Source organism: Abramis brama, assembly GCF_963993115.1.
Source record: "Abramis brama genome assembly, chromosome: 14".
NCBI lineage: Eukaryota > Metazoa > Chordata > Actinopteri > Cypriniformes > Leuciscidae > Abramis > Abramis brama.
In genome coordinates, this window is record NC_139976.1 from 35710001 (window position 1) to 35726598 (window position 16598).

General features: G+C 41.3%; 2 protein-coding genes across 2 annotated transcripts in view; both read right to left on the reverse strand.

Annotated features, from left to right (window-relative positions):
• On the reverse strand, positions 1-14467 carry LOC311096555 (uncharacterized protein; the record flags this gene model as incomplete). Its single annotated transcript, XM_084135752.1, has 18 exons — positions 1-1329; positions 2478-2720; positions 3428-3618; positions 3723-3981; positions 4148-4255; positions 7058-7111; positions 7178-7285; positions 7369-7422; positions 7871-7978; positions 8655-8708; positions 8830-8937; positions 9222-9328; positions 10064-10325; positions 10634-10687; positions 11406-11459; positions 11550-11648; positions 11743-11796; positions 14351-14467. The coding sequence occupies 18 exons, from the start codon at positions 14465-14467 to the stop codon at positions 1183-1185; spliced, it is 2181 nt and encodes a 726-aa protein (XP_083991878.1). The 3' UTR covers positions 1-1182.
• The window catches only part of LOC311096461 (uncharacterized protein), a 16637-nt gene continuing 11643 nt past the window's right edge, over positions 11605-16598 (reverse strand). The window contains exons 21-25 of the mRNA XM_084135633.1: positions 16536-16589; positions 16323-16367; positions 15494-15593; positions 11743-11796; positions 11605-11648 (exon numbers count right to left, since the gene is read on the reverse strand). Of these exons, the coding sequence (XP_083991759.1) occupies positions 15528-15593; positions 16323-16367; positions 16536-16589 (165 nt within the window). The 3' untranslated portion in view covers positions 11605-11648; positions 11743-11796; positions 15494-15527. The remainder of the gene's footprint in view (positions 11649-11742; positions 11797-15493; positions 15594-16322; positions 16368-16535; positions 16590-16598) is intronic.

Below are 16598 nucleotides of genomic sequence, written 5' to 3' on the forward strand. Positions count from 1 at the left end.
TTGACCACATAAACATGCTTTATTTCAACATCCAAAATAATTAAAAACATCTTGAAATACTATACATGTACAAAATAAGTACAGATCCTTTGTTGGAACCATTGGAGGGTTTATTTCTTCCGTGCACTTTTCTTTTTGCCGCCTCATTTAAGTTTTTATAAAGAAACCTTTCACTGAAAACAAATCAAACAAACTAAAACAAAAATAAAATAGAAAAAAAGATGTGCATTGCATTTTGAAAGTAGAAATAAAATCCGGAAACGGGGGGAGCGGCACGTACAGACAAAAATAAGACTTCTCTAGAAACTTCAGGAAGGGGAAATGGAAATGAGACGAACTGGCAATCAGTCCATCCACTTAACCCGTATCAGATTAAGTGCAAATCTACAGTAACCGACCTATCCTGCTGTTTTATTCTCCTCATCCGCTGACACTTTGATAAGAGCAATTGCATCACATTGACATCAAGACATTCTGCTGACATTTAGCACCAAAAAGGCCCTGCAAGTGTAAGTGACAGTATAAAAATGAGTTTGTTTTCTCTCAGATACAAACACACCACAGACAGGACCTGGAGAGGAAGTAGCACCTTTTCATTCCTGTTACTAATCGGTCACTTCGGTTGAATAAAAAAAAACTGCCCTCGTTTCCCCCAAAATCTCCATGCACTTTTTTGTCCTGAGGTAGCCGTTATATCAAGATGATGTCATACCATTGACCTAAATCTGTTCCCTGTGTGATGCTTTACTTTCAGTTAGAAGGAACAAGACACTTGGCTGTCGTTTGTCATATTTATTCAACACCAGAGAATGGTACATTAGCATTTGCTTGTTTTTCATTGTCCTTTTGCAGTGGTCAAAAAAAGTCACCAGGTGGTAGTTTTCCTGTGGACTCCAGGGGGCGGGGCGTTTTACAAGTATATATTATTTTCTTGTTGTCAGCTGATGCAAAGGATTCTCATGAAGTGTCCATGATGGTGATACAGGCTAATGTAGCGGTCCTCGATTTTGTTTTTTAGAATGTTTCTCAAGATGGGAATCGCAACAAGCACCGTCTTCAAGGATTCAGGTTTAAGCACATGGATCGACTGCAACCGAATTAGAGTTTTTTTTAATGAACAGGAAAAGATTTGAAGATGACTGCTAGAAAAAAAACAGCAAAGTCATGTCCAGATTTTTCTTTTTACAAGAAGCAGACTGGGCCAACTTCTACACCGAATTCCTGATCGGGAGCACCAATGTCCATAGGAGCGATATCAATGATTGGCAGACGAGATGTTTTCGTTGTCTTATAGTCAATGACTGTCTTGCCCCATGTGCCAGTGTGTGACTGTGGAAAACAAACAAACAAAAAAGGACAAATGAATTATGATAAGATTAATAGAATGCTGCAGGGATGACGTATTTGTGTAGTTTAGCACGCAATCGTCCTGAAGTCAGTGGGTTTTTAGTTAAATGCCTGAAATAAGGTCTGTGGTGAACACGAGCTGTTTTCTTTTCACAAGCACAATTCTTTTACTTGTCTAACAAATAGACATTAAACATCATCAGCCGAACACAAACTCATCGACTCACAAGGTGCTTTCACAGCCTCATTGTGTTTATAATCGCACACGCTTGCAAACTAACTCAAATGTTCAGAGAAATTGTTTTGTTTTTTTAAGACTGAGAGTTGTCGAAATCTTAACTGTGGTGCAGTTCATTTAAAGCCTACATTGAGCTTTTTACTTAGCTTAGCTATTGTGTTTAGGCATCAAAATTCATAAAATTAAGTTTATCATGATGAGCAAAACGTTATTTTCTGCAATAATCCTACTGGCTTTTTGTCGGAGGAACGAGGGTGATGCAAACTTATAGGCTGGACTACAAAAACACGTCATCTCTGCAGTGCTCTGTTTGAGTAACATTATGAGGAAGCAAAGGAACACAAATATGGTGTTATGAGGTTGGAGGATGAACCCAATCGCAGACAGTATGCAAGTGAACTACATTTATTACAGAAAAAACAGGGAAAACAAAACCCACGAGGGGGCAAAACAAGACAGGGTAGATATTAGACAGACAAGACTAGACTAGACTAGGACTCAGACTCAGACAATAAACTAACAGCTAAGACAGGATCAAACTCTTCTCACTAGACAAGACTTTCAACAGGTTACTCACAGATTGTTTCATACAATGAATGACAATGAACCGGCACAGGACAGCAAACACAAGGGGATTAAATAGGGAGAAACTAATGAGGGAAACAGGTGACACAGGTGAAGCAATAATGACAAAACGAGGATAACAAGGGGGCGGGGCAAGAGAACGAGACAACACAAGCACATGGCCCAGCAAAAGGCCATGTGCTTGCACATAAAACACGGGTCTGTCATGATTCTGCCTCAAGACTAAAGAAAATCAAGGACATGAGTGCAGAATCATGACATATGGGGGCAAAAGAAAAAGCAATGGCAGAGATGGTGGTGTGCTCACCGTGCAGCCATCCTCGCTGACTCTGTATGTAAAGTGGCTGTTGCCCTCGGCTCTGATCTCGATGTCGTTGGAGCCCTGCAGGAGCAGAGCCTTCTTCAGGTTGCCCGTGGCCTCGTCCATGTAGGCGATGCTGTTCTTGCAGTGGTAGGAGATGTTCTGAGAAGCCTCGTTGGACATCAGGCGCATGAAGGTCAGCTGGATGTTAACATCCTCTGGATCAGAGCCATCGCTGCCATACTGGAACTACATAGAGGACACCACATTACTTCCTGTATTCATCAGCGAAGACCATGATGTATTCTGAGACAACTAATGAATATGCTTGTGTTTGGTTCTAGAGAGCATCTTGAGCTTGAGTGGAAGCTAGAAAATCTTAGCTTTTGTACAAAATGTCAATGTCAAAAATGTGATTATTTGAGTCATGTCTTAAAAATAGTGCAGAATCTGAAATATTTCTTTAATTTGAAGTAATAAAATAAAATATTTAAAATTCTGCACTATTTGAGCAAATGATCAAATTTGTAACTAATCAAAATTTTAATAAAATTCATAAAACTTTCCATTAAAAATCCTAAAACTATTTATTTGTTTATTTTGTTATTTATGGTTTGCTGGAACAGGTTTCAGACCTTTGATCCGAAAGAAAATAATAATCTGTAATGTATATATGCGCACATAAACATTTAAAATGTATTTTTAATGTAAAATGTAATATATTTTATCAAATGAAAGAAATACTTTCAATTCTGCAGTATTTCAAGACCATTAATTAAATTTGTAAGTAATGAAAATTTTCGATTTTCATTCACTGTTTTGTATTTGAAATATAAAATATATTTTAAACAACGTAATGCATTTTATAAATTATCAGCTAAATATTTTTTTTTTAGTTTCTGGTCTTTTCACAGTCTATGTATCTCTGTATATCCCAGTATAAGGCCTTGACGTACCTGGAAGCCATTAGGCATGGACTCTCCGAACCAAACATGCTTCTTCTCTCTGATGTTCTTGCTAGTGTACCAGTTCTTCATGGGGATGGTGGTCTGAGATGGGCTGACGCAGGTCTCGCCAGTCTCCATGTTGCAGAAAACCTTGATGGCGTCCAGAGGAGAGCCCTGGTTGGGGTCCACCCAGTAAGATCCTTGCAGGAAAAACAGATTTAAGTGAATTTCAGAGCTTCGAAATGCACGATCATTTCAATACATCTGCATTTGATCTACTGCCTTAAATCGAGTCCATGCTTACCGCTCTTCCATTCAGGGTGGCACATCCTCAGGTCACGGCACATGCGGGCAGGGTTGGCCTGGGTTCCTTCGGGGCTACGGATGTTCTCAATCTTCTGGCTCAGAGATTTCAGGGTGGTGTCAACCTCAGCATCGCGGTCACGAACGCCAGCATCATCAGCTCTGTAGCCTCCACGCAGTGGATCTGGACCCTTCTCGCTCTGTGGCATGGGAAGGAAGGGCTCACCGATGCCAGCAGGTCCAGGAGGACCAGGAGCACCCTAGTTAAGAGAGAGAATATCACATGAGTACATCCAATTGGATGTTATTTAGATCTGTTGAAGTCCACGCTAAAACCATTTTTTACAGTCTATGGCTAAAACAGAGACCACAAAAAAATCTTAAAAGAGATAATTTAGCAGTAAAATTGTGTTGATTTCAGACTTACAGCGGGTCCCATTTCTCCAGAGCGACCACGGGTCCAGGGGGTCCAACGGGTCCAGGAATACCATTCATGCCATCCTTACCAGGAGATCCATTGGAACCAGAAGGTCCCTATTAAGTAGATGAAACCGTTCGGAATATTACAATGTTTGCATGCAGAAGCTTGTCCTGTGATTTCTCATTTCAGAGCAATGTTTTCAGAGCAAAACACACCAAACTATCACACAGATTCAGCCTGTCAACTGCTATTGTCGTATGGAAAAGAGCAGTGAGGACATTCTGCCCAGGGTTGCCAAGTTTGCAGTTTTCCCGCAGAATCGGGCTACATTTAAACTGTTTGGTTTGGGATATGGCAACCCTGATTCTGCCAAACATCTAATTTAGTCTTCAACATAAGAAGGTAAGTCATATGAGATTGTAACTACATTAAAGTAAATAAACAATGACAGAATGTCATGTCTTTATATCATGTAGTATAAGCCAAAGAAAGTAAATGTGTTTTTTTTCTCTACTATCGTCAATAGCCTAGTTTCCATCCACTTTTTGCGCTGTTATGTTATCGACAAAGTGAATATGCGATAAAAAAACATTACGAACTTTGCCGTCTCCAGACTGTTTCCATTCAATTGGCCTTTTACCGATAAGATTGTGTGCGTGATGACGTCACGAATGACGAAAGCGATTTGTCGCATATGTTTTGGTGTATCGCAAAAAAAATGTGCCCTTGAGCCGTTTCCATACATCTTTTATTTTATTTTATTTTTTATCGCAAATTCTACCTTTTGGGGTTCCAGTCAGCACACCCCCCAAAACCAAACAAACAAATACAAAAAAAAAATAATAATAATGGAGAGAGTATTCAGGCAGTTAATTGAAATTTGCCAGCTTACTGTCATTTCAATTTCACAAATAATTGCAAGTGTCCGAAATATCAGAAGACGACGGCAGAATTAAACAGTTGCTCATCTGATAGGGCTCAAATTAACTATACCGTTACGCGACGAAGTCCAAGGGTCTGGGAGAGACCATGCAATACGGCGTTCTGGGAGGAAGTTGTGGAGAGACACTTTACAGAAAGTCTCTGGGTGCAACATTTTAGAATGACACGGCCGACGTTTGAGATGCTGTGTGGATTCATTGGTCCTGATACCATTGGGCCCGGGTGGGCCTGGTACATTTTCTACTATGGTAGGCTACGTTTCTTCATTCAGATCTATTTGCGATCCATTCCATAAACAAACAACGCAGTTTACATGCTCCTTGTTACATTATTCATTAAAGTCCCACTCTGATCATATTTTGAGCTATTTTTAAACATTCTCAGTGGTCTTTAAATGATGATTATGCCGTTTTTAGCCAAAATCACAAAACCTGTGCCGTTTCACACACACACACACACTCTCTCTCTCTGATAATAATTAATAAATGCACGCATAATTATCAGTGAACTTGATGAATGTTGCAGATATGTTTTACATGCATGCACAAACAAATGCCTTTCAACTTATGTGTGCAAAATTCAGAATAAAATGAATGTGCAGCAAGTTGTACAAATAGAGAGTCTGTAGGCCTACTCTGTTGTTGCCATTAAATAAGCGCATTTAGTTTCATATTTGTTAAAATATTATAATGTTATTTTTTCATCTATGTTGATTATGAAAAGTGAACCGCACGAGTAAGATAGGATGAGCAATATCGAGAGACATGGAGCGGGTCAGACATGATTTTGACCACTTAATTAAGTTAAGTTTTGCTGAAAGACTTTTTTTAAAGTGAATTTCGTTTTGTATAAATTGTATCTTAATTTAAAAAAAAAAATTTATCAACCAATTGCCTGCATTTAATAAATACAAATATTTAAATATAACAGACAACAATCATAGAGGCGCCCGCGCGGTCACTTGCATTGCTCGTGAACAGGAGCGCATCTCATCCTAACTTAACGAAACTCAGCATATGCCTCACAGACATAAAATATAGCCTATCTTAAGAAAGCTTGAAATGTCTTTTTAACAATTTAAAATGAAAAGAAATAGGCTACTCTCTGGTTATGTAATTCATGATGTGCATTTCTCTCTATAGGCGCGTACTACGGAGATGGCGATCGTCAACTTCATCTTTACAGCTGTTGTTGCTGTTAATAAACTAAAAATAATAGGCCTATAATTTTATTAAACAATAAATTAAATGAAATTGTAATTGTGTTAAAAAAGCAACAAAAAATTCCTGTTTAATTTTTTTTAAACCTATGCTAATTACGCATTAAATTCAGGTAGGCTACTGAGTCGCTGTCCTCAGTGCCGCAGAAAAGCGCTGAAACGGAGATGAAGGGGAACCCGTTTTTTTTTGTTGCTTATTTTAACTGGCCCATCCAGTTTTCTTTGATTCACCTACAATCAAAATCCTGGCGCCACTAGTGCGCACGTGATGAAAATCATGTGACACCACATTTATTTGCGTTAAAGCCCTTTTTTTCGACAAAAAGTGTTTCCAAACTAGTTTTTCGCGTCATTTAAAGTATCGACATAGAATGTATGCGCTCAAGTTAAACGGAAAAGGATTGTGTCGACATTTGCAAAAAAATATCGATAATTGCCATTTCCATCAGCTATATCGGTCAACATTTTGATGCGCTAAACCTTTTTTCGCAAAAAAACACTTGGATGGAAACCTGGTTAATGTCACTTTTGTCTTTAATATTTAGAAATATGTAATGCACTATGAGATGAGAACAAAACTGGAACTGAACTGAACTGGATAATAACTGACAATAATGTCTTCTGTAGAGCTTGTAATTAAAGCAATTTCATAATTGATGAATTTTTTATTGTATAAAGCGTTATAAAAATAATTTTTTTGACTATTATTTAAGTGAGGTCATATAAAACCCATGATATGTGATGTGCTACTTACACGAGGTCCAGCAGGGCCAGAGGGTCCGGCAGGTCCTTGGTCACCAGGAGATCCCTAAAAACATTCAGTGGATTCAGCGGTTCAGATTCAGTGTGTAACTGTGATATTATGCTCACTTACAGGAGGTCCAGGAACTCCAGCCATTCCAGAGAAGCCACGGTGTCCCTTCATGCCTCTATCTCCAGCCTCGCCAGCCTCACCCTTGTCTCCACGTGGACTAGCTGGACCCTGCATGAAGAGAGATGACAATGATCAGACTACAAGATGAATAACTACAAGATGAATAACTGATACAAATGAGAAATTCGTACCAGGCCACCACGAGCACCAGCAGGACCGGACGGACCAGCAGAACCAGCAGGACCCTGGAAGGAAGAGAAAGAAAGAAAGAAAGAAAGAAAGAAAGAAAGAAAGAAAGAAAGAAAGAAAGAAAGAAAAGAACAATGTTGAACACAATCATAGCATGAGATAATTCAGGATAATATATCAATATGTCATAAAATGTTTTTAGTGTTACAGTGCGGCGTTATAATCGTAGCTAAAACTAAAACCATAAAAACATTTTCATTACTTGACCTATGATAAAATATCTCATTTCCATTCAGATTAAGTTAAAGTACAAAAATAACTCAAATTAACCTAAAAGTACTAAAACTGTAACTAAATTTAAAGTGAGAATGAAATAAAATCATTCAAAATAATAATAAAACCTGTAATTTTGGTATGGATGCATTACGTGTATTTATTCATTTTTTTTTTATAAAATAATTCTGGCAAATTTTTCAGAAACAATTCTGGGATTTAAAAACGTACAGCCTCTCCACGATCACCATTCTTTCCGGATGGACCCATGGGACCAGGAGCTCCGGGAGCACCGGGGGCACCAGGAGGACCAGGGTTGCCAGACTCACCGCGGTCTCCCTACGCCAAGCAGAAAACAACTTATATGCATTCATTTATTTCGTAAGGGATACTAAACAAACCCAGATAGCATGACAGTAGGGTGATAATGACTGTATATTACCCTATAACCATTAACCGATTTTATAAATATTTATGTGTTTGTATATACTGTATATATAAATTGTATAAGGTGTCTAATGCTATGCATCTAAAGAAATGTACTTATTGTGTTCATGTTGTACCGTTTGCTGCTATTGGGGTTGGGATATGGATATGGATATGGTTAGGTTGAAAGGAAGGTTAAGGAGTAGTTAAGATGTATTAATTACATTCAGGTATTTTTAAATATAAGTACATCATAACTACATGTATGTACACAGTAAGTGCACTGTATCGAATTATTAATTTAAATATTAGTACATAGTAGTTAAAAACACTTAATATGAAGTGGGCCGCTTTTCTTCACTAGATAACATAAATGGTCTTGCGATGAGACAAATAATTTTTTTAACGTACAAAATACACATTTTCCAATTAATAACCTCTGAATTCAAAATAAGGTCATAAAAGCTGCATGCATAATAATTATAAAAAGAATAAAAAATGTATATATTTCATGTCAAATAGCTACAATATTTTAAAGAATGTCTTGATTGGATAGGATGCCTATGTAAGAGTGTGTGATTGCGCTTACCTTTGGTCCAGGTGGACCATCACGGCCAGGAGCGCCATCATGTCCAGGATTGCCCTGCAGAGAGGAGTGACGTAATGAAAATAACTCCATCACGCTGTACAGTATGTGGCCCTTTTGTTGTCTGACCGGAACAAATCTGGTTTAACATAAGTCTTGAAATCTATAGTTTGCTCACCTCACGTCCAGCCTCACCAGGAGCTCCACCCAGTCCAGGAGGGCCCATCGGTCCAGGAGGTCCACGCTCACCGAGAGGCCCAGAGGGTCCCTGCTTGCCTGGCTCTCCCTGGGGTGATAGGGATGGATATTATGAGGGATGTCAAAAGTGTACTGCATTAAAACTGCATTTGCAACCCAGTTTAAAACAGTAACAGAATATTTTCACATGAGAATGAGGAGAAAAGTTTGGCCTTGGATGAACAATTAGATTATGCAGACAAACGCACCAACGACTCAAGCACAATATGACGAGGAATGCACATTAAAGCAAACAGGGGCCATTTAGATTTTACATTAGATTTTACATTGACTTTATCTATATTAAATTTAATCTGTTATTTAAGCACTTACAGATGGTCCAGCGAGACCGGAGAAACTCTCTCTCCTCTTTGTCCAGGAAGACCAACAATACCAGGGGATCCAATAACACCAGGTGGTCCAGGAGAACCAGCAGGACCCTAAAGACAATGGGTTTAAAAGACTCTTAATATTCAGTAATACCATCGATTTGACCGCACCAACACTACGGGATAATAATTAAATTGAGCTGGATAATGACAATATTGTCTACCGTACAGCTGCTTTATAGCTGATTTGAATTAGTTTCATAATTGATGGACTCTGCAACATCAACACTGTTTTGAATTGAACTGAATCAACATTGAACTGACTTGAGCTTGATAACAACACTATTCGATTCTTCTGTAGCGCTGCGTATTGCTGACTTGAGCTTGTTTCACACTGATGATCTTTAGATGATCATAATTAGAGAAATTTAACTGGTTTCTAAACTGATTCGCTTTGCAAAAACTAAGACACTGTTATTGAACTGAATTTAATCAACATTGAACCAAATTGAGTGGTTCAGTGATCCTATTCTCTGTTCAGAGCTGATTTAGAGCTGAAATTGTATTCATTTCCGAACTTTGATTAACTTTCCTGCTTTTTTTTTTTTTTTACTGTGAAGCAAACAGACTGTATTGTATAAAGCGCTATACATGTGATTTGACAGCGGAGCAAACTGAAGGTTACTTTCAACTTAGCATCACAGATGCTTTTCCACAGTTACACCGGCTGAACGGTTCCAGTTATTTTCCACTTGAGCTTGGTTCGGTACGGCGCGATCACAAACAATTATCGGCCTGTTCTCAGCACGGTTAACCAACTATACACAAATGAAACCATATCCGTACCGGCTGGGCCGGATCGGCATGGAATGGAGCGCTTAAGCAGTGAGAACGGTTTGGCCTGATTGTGGAAAAGCGGCTTATGGTTGAAACTATGATTACTTACAGCGGGACCATCGGGACCAACGCTACCCCTCTCTCCAGAGGGTCCTGGGGGTCCACCGGCACCGGCCTCTCCAGGGCGACCAGCAGGACCTCTCTCACCTCGGGCACCTCTTTGTCCTTCTTTACCCGCAGCACCACCTGGGCCAGGGGGTCCAGCAGCACCCTGAGAAAATATGACATGAAATTAAATGATTTGAAGCTCGTAAACACTGAATATATTAAGTCAATATATGTTAAGTATTTGTTTATACCAGGGATTCCCAAACAATTTTGTCAGCCGAACCCATTTTGGCCTGAAATATTTACTTCGAGTATACTTTGATAATTTAACAACACATTCACATGTAAATGGTTCTCTGATGTCACTTAACGGTCACTTGACACACAAATAAATAATTTAATATTTTTTCCCAGGAAACCCCAGGTTGGGAAACCCTGGTTTAGACATTGTTTGGAACAGACAATACTTACAGAAGGACCTGGAGGTCCGACTCTACCAGCAGCACCAGGGAAACCAGTAGCACCCTATTAAAAACAAAGACACTTGGAAACCGTGCAACAGAAACATGCTATGCAATATCATATCAGAGCAAACAAGTATTGCTACATTTAGTATGGCTGTATGTGTATTTAAATAAAATATCAAACCAATTAAAAAATGAACTTGAATAGAACTGACTTTAAATCATATAAGTTTAATATTTTATGCAATGGAAGTTGATATGCTTAATTGCTAATATGTCTTGAGGTCTTTAAATAAAAAGCCCCTAAAAGTCCAGAATATTAGACTAAAACTAAAACCATAAAAATGTAATTTGAAATAAAATCACTGTTAACTGTTGCTGTGCTGTCGTGTGTGGATGCACCGTAAGGTTTGCTAACTAATTTTGTTGAAAGTTATGCAATGACAATAAAATGGAATAAAAATGTAAATAAATAAAAAAAATCTTACATTTATTTTATTTTGAGCTAGTCGCCAAAGCAACAGATTAACCTGATGTAATAAAATAACTAAAACTAAAAAAGGGGGGGGGGGGAACTAGACATAAAAAACAAAATTACCAAAACAGAAAAAACATAAAATATAAATAAATAATATATACTGGAACTATAATAGGATCTCAATAATACTAAAATAACAAATAATAAATATTGTTTTAAAAGTATAGAGTCAAGGCTTTGAATTGTGACAAATTTCTAATATCTAATTTGGTAATAAATGACGGATAGCATTGAATCTTACAGGAGGTCCAGCACCACCGCGAGCACCCTTAGCTCCAGTAGCACCAGCGGGTCCCTGTTAAACACAACAACCGATGATAAGGATATTATATAGGATGTACATCTATTTAAGCACAACAGAAAAGTAATATGTAATATGAAATACCTGTGGGCCGGCGGGTCCACCAGGTCCAGGAGCTCCAGCATCTCCCTTGGGTCCGGTGTCACCAGACGCTCCCTTAGCACCAGGTTGTCCGTTGCCACCCTGCATTCAGAACAGACACACTTACGCTCAGTGATTTTAAATACCACAAGGTAAGAACTGACTGACAAATGTAGGATGAGATTGTTATACTTACAGGAGGTCCAGCAAAACCAGCAGGTCCAGGGGCACCGACCTCACCGCGCCCACCCTGTGAAGATACGGCACAGAAATGTTTCAATGACTTGCAATAAATCACTCACATTCTGTAAATTTAAATGCAATGCAATCAAGTAAAGCCTGACATATCAATTAAAAATCTGAAAAATCCATTTAAACTAGTGCTGTCAAATCGATTAATCGCGATTAATCACATCTAACAATTTAAAAAAAGTTTATTTACATAATGTGTGTGTATATATATGTCTATGTGTATATACTGTGTATATATGCACACACTCACAAACACATGTGTGTATATGTACATGAGATGTAAAAAATTATACTATACACACACACATTATGTAAACACAAACTTTTATGTTTAAATGGAACAGTTTATGTTAAACCTAAAAAAAAAAATTAACTCAAGAAGGAAAAAAAAACAGAGGCACAAACTGAGCAGAAATATGCAATTTGGTGCATTTTGCTGATATTTATATGGCCAAAAAGTAAGATGAAATTCTGATAGCTTGTAATATAAATCAATGAGATCTTTATGAATGTATGAGACTACTTCCATGAAATGCATATAAATATCAGCTGTCTGTCACTCTATATCTCCCAATAAGATAGTCTTAGTAAGATGATAGCTATAGAATTTTGCTAGAAGGCTTGATAGAAACCATCAATCAGATGACATAAGACATGTAATAGATTGTGAAACAGGTTTTTCAGCAAAGTTTTGAACATGTTGATGGTTTAGCGGCCTTAAAAATGTGTAGGGTTTTTAGGGTCATAAATAAGTGCAGTTACAGAGCAATGCTGATCATAAACTTGTCACGAATCACACACAAAAGAGAGAGATCCAAGTGCAGTTAATTTATTGGGGTAATCCGTACTCACAATCAGTTCAGGCAAATGGTCAAACTCCAATAAGTCAATCCAAGAACATAAACCACGAACAAGAACAGGCAGCGAACAGAAGTGTGAGGACATTAAACAAGGACTCCGTGACAAACACTGAAACTGACAGGGTATATATACACAAGTGCTAAATGAGGTGACGAGAAACAGCTGAACACAATGAACACTCAGTGACAGACAGGATCATGGGAAATGTAGTAACAGAGTGTAGGACACCGTGCGGGAAGAGGACCTCTAGTGGACACCCAGGGAACACAAACCAGACACTGTGACATAACCCCCCCTCTACGGAGCGGCTACCAGACGCTCCAAGACAAACAAAACAAGAGTCCAGGCGGGAGGTGAAATGGTGGAGGATCAGGGGGCGGGATGGGGGGCCAGGTCCATGGAGGGGAACAGGAATAGGGGGGAACAGCTTAGCCGGCAGCCAGGGTGAAGCAGACAGTCCATCTGACGGCCAGGGCGGAGACGACAGTTCATCTGGCGGCCAGGGTGGAGACTCTCCCTCGGGCGGCCAGGGCGGAGACTCTCCCTCGGGCGGCCAGGGCGGAGACTCTCCCTCGGGCGGCCAGGGCGGAGACTCTCCCTCGGATGGCCAGGGCGGAGACTCTCCCTCGGGCGGCCAGGGCGGAGACTCTCCCTCGGGCGGCCAGGGCGGAGACTCTCCCTCGGGCGGCCAGGGCGGAGACTCTCCCTCGGGCGGCCAGGGCGGAGACTCTCCCTCGGGCGGCCAGGGCGGAGACTCTCCCTCGGGCGGCCAGGGCGGAGACTCTCCCTCGGGCGGCCACGGCGGTGAAGACCCCTCAGGCGGCCACAGCGCAGGAACTGGAACAGACACCAATGGCTCAGGAACTGGAACTGGCACCAACGGCTCAGGCACTGGAACTGGCACCACCGGAACTGGCACTGGAACTGGTACCACCGGAACTGGCACCACCGACTCAGGCACTGGAACTGGCACCAACGGCTCAGGCACTGGAACTGGCACCACCGACTCAGGCACTGGAACTGGCACCACCGACTCAGGCACTGGAACTGGCACCACCGACTCAGGCACTGGAACTGGCACCACCGACTCAGGCACTGGAACTGGCACCACCGACTCAGGCACTGGAACTGGCACCAACGGCTCAGGCACTGGAACTGGCACCACCGGCTCAGGCACTGGAACTGGCACCACCGGCTCAGGCACTGGAACTGGCACCACCGGCTCAGGCACTGGAACTGGCACCACCGGCTCAGGAACAGACACCACCGGCTCAGGCTCAGAAACAGACACCACTGGCTCAGGCTCAGGAACAGACACCACCGGCTCAGGCTCAGGAACAGACATCACCGGCTCAGGAACAGACACCACCGGCTCAGGCTCAGGAACAGACATCACCGGCTCAGGAACAGACACCACCGGCTCGGCGGCGGCCATCTTGTCCAAAGACACAGGCTCGGCAGACGTGACGTGAACAGTCTCTGTGGCGGCCATCTTGTCTGAAGACACAGGCTCGGCAGACGTGACGTGAACAGTCTCTGTGGCGGCCATCTTGTCCAAAGATACGGGCTCAGCAGATGTGACGTGAACAGGCTCGGCGTCGGCCATCTTGTCTGAAGACACAGGCTCGGCAGACGTGACGTGAACAGTCTCTGTGGCGGCCATCTTGTCCGAAGACACAGGCCCGGCAGACGTGACGGATCGCTGGGGTGGTGCAGGCGAGCAGCTCGGGCGGGGCCAGTAGAGCATGACGCCTGGGCGGCGCGGGCAGAGCAAGACGCCTGGGTGGTGCATCAGGGACGGCAGTCATCTCCGGGATGGTCTCCGTGTTAGGAGCCACCGGACTCGGGACCACCGGAACAGGGACCACTGGAACAGGGACCACCGGAACAGTTACGGAGGGAGCCTTTCTCTTCCTCCTGTGTCTTGGAGCCACCGGACTCGGGACCACCGAACTCGGGACCACCGGACTCGGGACCACCGGACTCGGGACCACCGGACTCGGGACCACAGGAACTGGGACCACCGGGACAGTCACGGAGGGAGTCTTCCTTCTCCGTTTCGGGACCACCGGAACTGGGACCACTGGAGTATCCCACTGACTCCGATGCTCAAGGTATCTGGTAAAACTCCAAAAGTCCAAGACTTCCAGACCCTTCATTTCCCACCCTGGCAATGGATCAAGACAGGTATTAAAAATTTCTTTTAATGCTGCCTCATTGTATCCCATTCCTCTCGAGAGCGTCCAAAATGACTGAGCTATGCAACCCACCGGCAGGCCCTGCTGACGAAAGCTCATCAAATTTTGGACACGCCCCATCCTCTCTTTCTCAGTGGTAGGAGGGAGGATACGGAACCCCATCATGCTGGATCTCTTAGGTGACGGAGTCCTTCTGTCACGAATCACACACAAAAGAGAGAGATCCAAGTGCAGTTAATTTATTGGGGTAATCCGTACTCACAATCAGTTCAGGCAAATGGTCAAACTCCAATAAGTCAATCCAAGAACATAAAACACGAACAAGAACAGGCAGCGAACAGAAGTGTGAGGACATTAAACAAGGACTCCGTGACAAACACTGAAACTGACAGGGTATATATACACAAGTGCTAAATGAGGTGACGAGAAACAGCTGAACACAATGAACACTCAGTGACAGACAGGATCATGGGAAATGTAGTAACAGAGTGTAGGACACCGTGCGGGAAGAGGACCTCTAGTGGACACCCAGGGAACACAAACCAGACACTGTGACAAAACTGTGTGTGCAATTTAGCATTTTTTGTGTTTATGTCCATGTTTCATGAGGTTTTCGGGAGCATCCTAATAACTTACAGGGGCACCACGAGGGCCAGTCAGTCCTGGAGTTTTATATGGGACCGGTAGAGCCGGCAGGTCCAGGGGCGCCACGCTCACCGGGGAAACCTCGGTCACCCTGCGTGACACATTTAGAAATATCATTCTGCTGTATTTCATCCCAGCTGACTAACAGAAACGGTATACTAGAGCAGTGAGGAAAGCGGGAAGAGGAAAAGCCACCATATTGTTTAATAAAAAAATACATTTATTGAGGTGTATAATTTTTTTTATACACCAAAAATACATACAGGTGAAACTCGAAAAATTTGAATATCATGCAAAAGTTTGTGTATTTCAGTAATTCAAATGAAAAGGTGAAACTAATATATTTAGTATAACTATATACATATGCATGATTATACTTTTCAGAGGGCCGACATTTCTGTATTTAAAATCCTTTTTTTTTATTGATCTCATGTAATATTCTAATTTTCTGAGATTTTGAATTTGGGGTTTTCATAAGCTGTTAGCCATAATCATCAAAATTATAACTTTTGCACGATATTCTAATTTTTCGAGTTTCACCTGTATATATAAAGCGATATATCTATCTTCTCAAAACTTTTATTTAAAATAAATCAAGATATATTCCTAGAATACTTTTTCTGCTTCTCAAGTGAATTTATTTTGTTTTAAGGATGTTAAGATATTTTTCCTGAAAAACAATGCTGACACTAAGAGAATGATTGTGTTTTTGCAGTGTAAGCATAAGAGTAGTAATAGTAATAGTGAAAATAAGGTAGAAATAGAAGTCAGATTGTTCTTATAGTTTAATAGGTGAATTGATTTAGAAAGAGATACTCACTCTTGGACCAGAAGGACCAGAAGGACCACTTTCACCAGGAGCGCCCTGTTGGACAGTGAACATAATAAATAACACTGAACAAAAATACTGCACTCCTTTATAACCAACATATTTGTGATTGCATAGGATAAATAAAGAAGTAAGGGCAACATATCATCATATTTTCATCTAAATTACACTCAAAGTAAATATAAAAAGGGTGTTCAAGCGTACCTGGAACCCGGGAGGACCAGCAGATCCCTGTTCTCCCTTCTCTCCGGATGGACCCTATGAGAT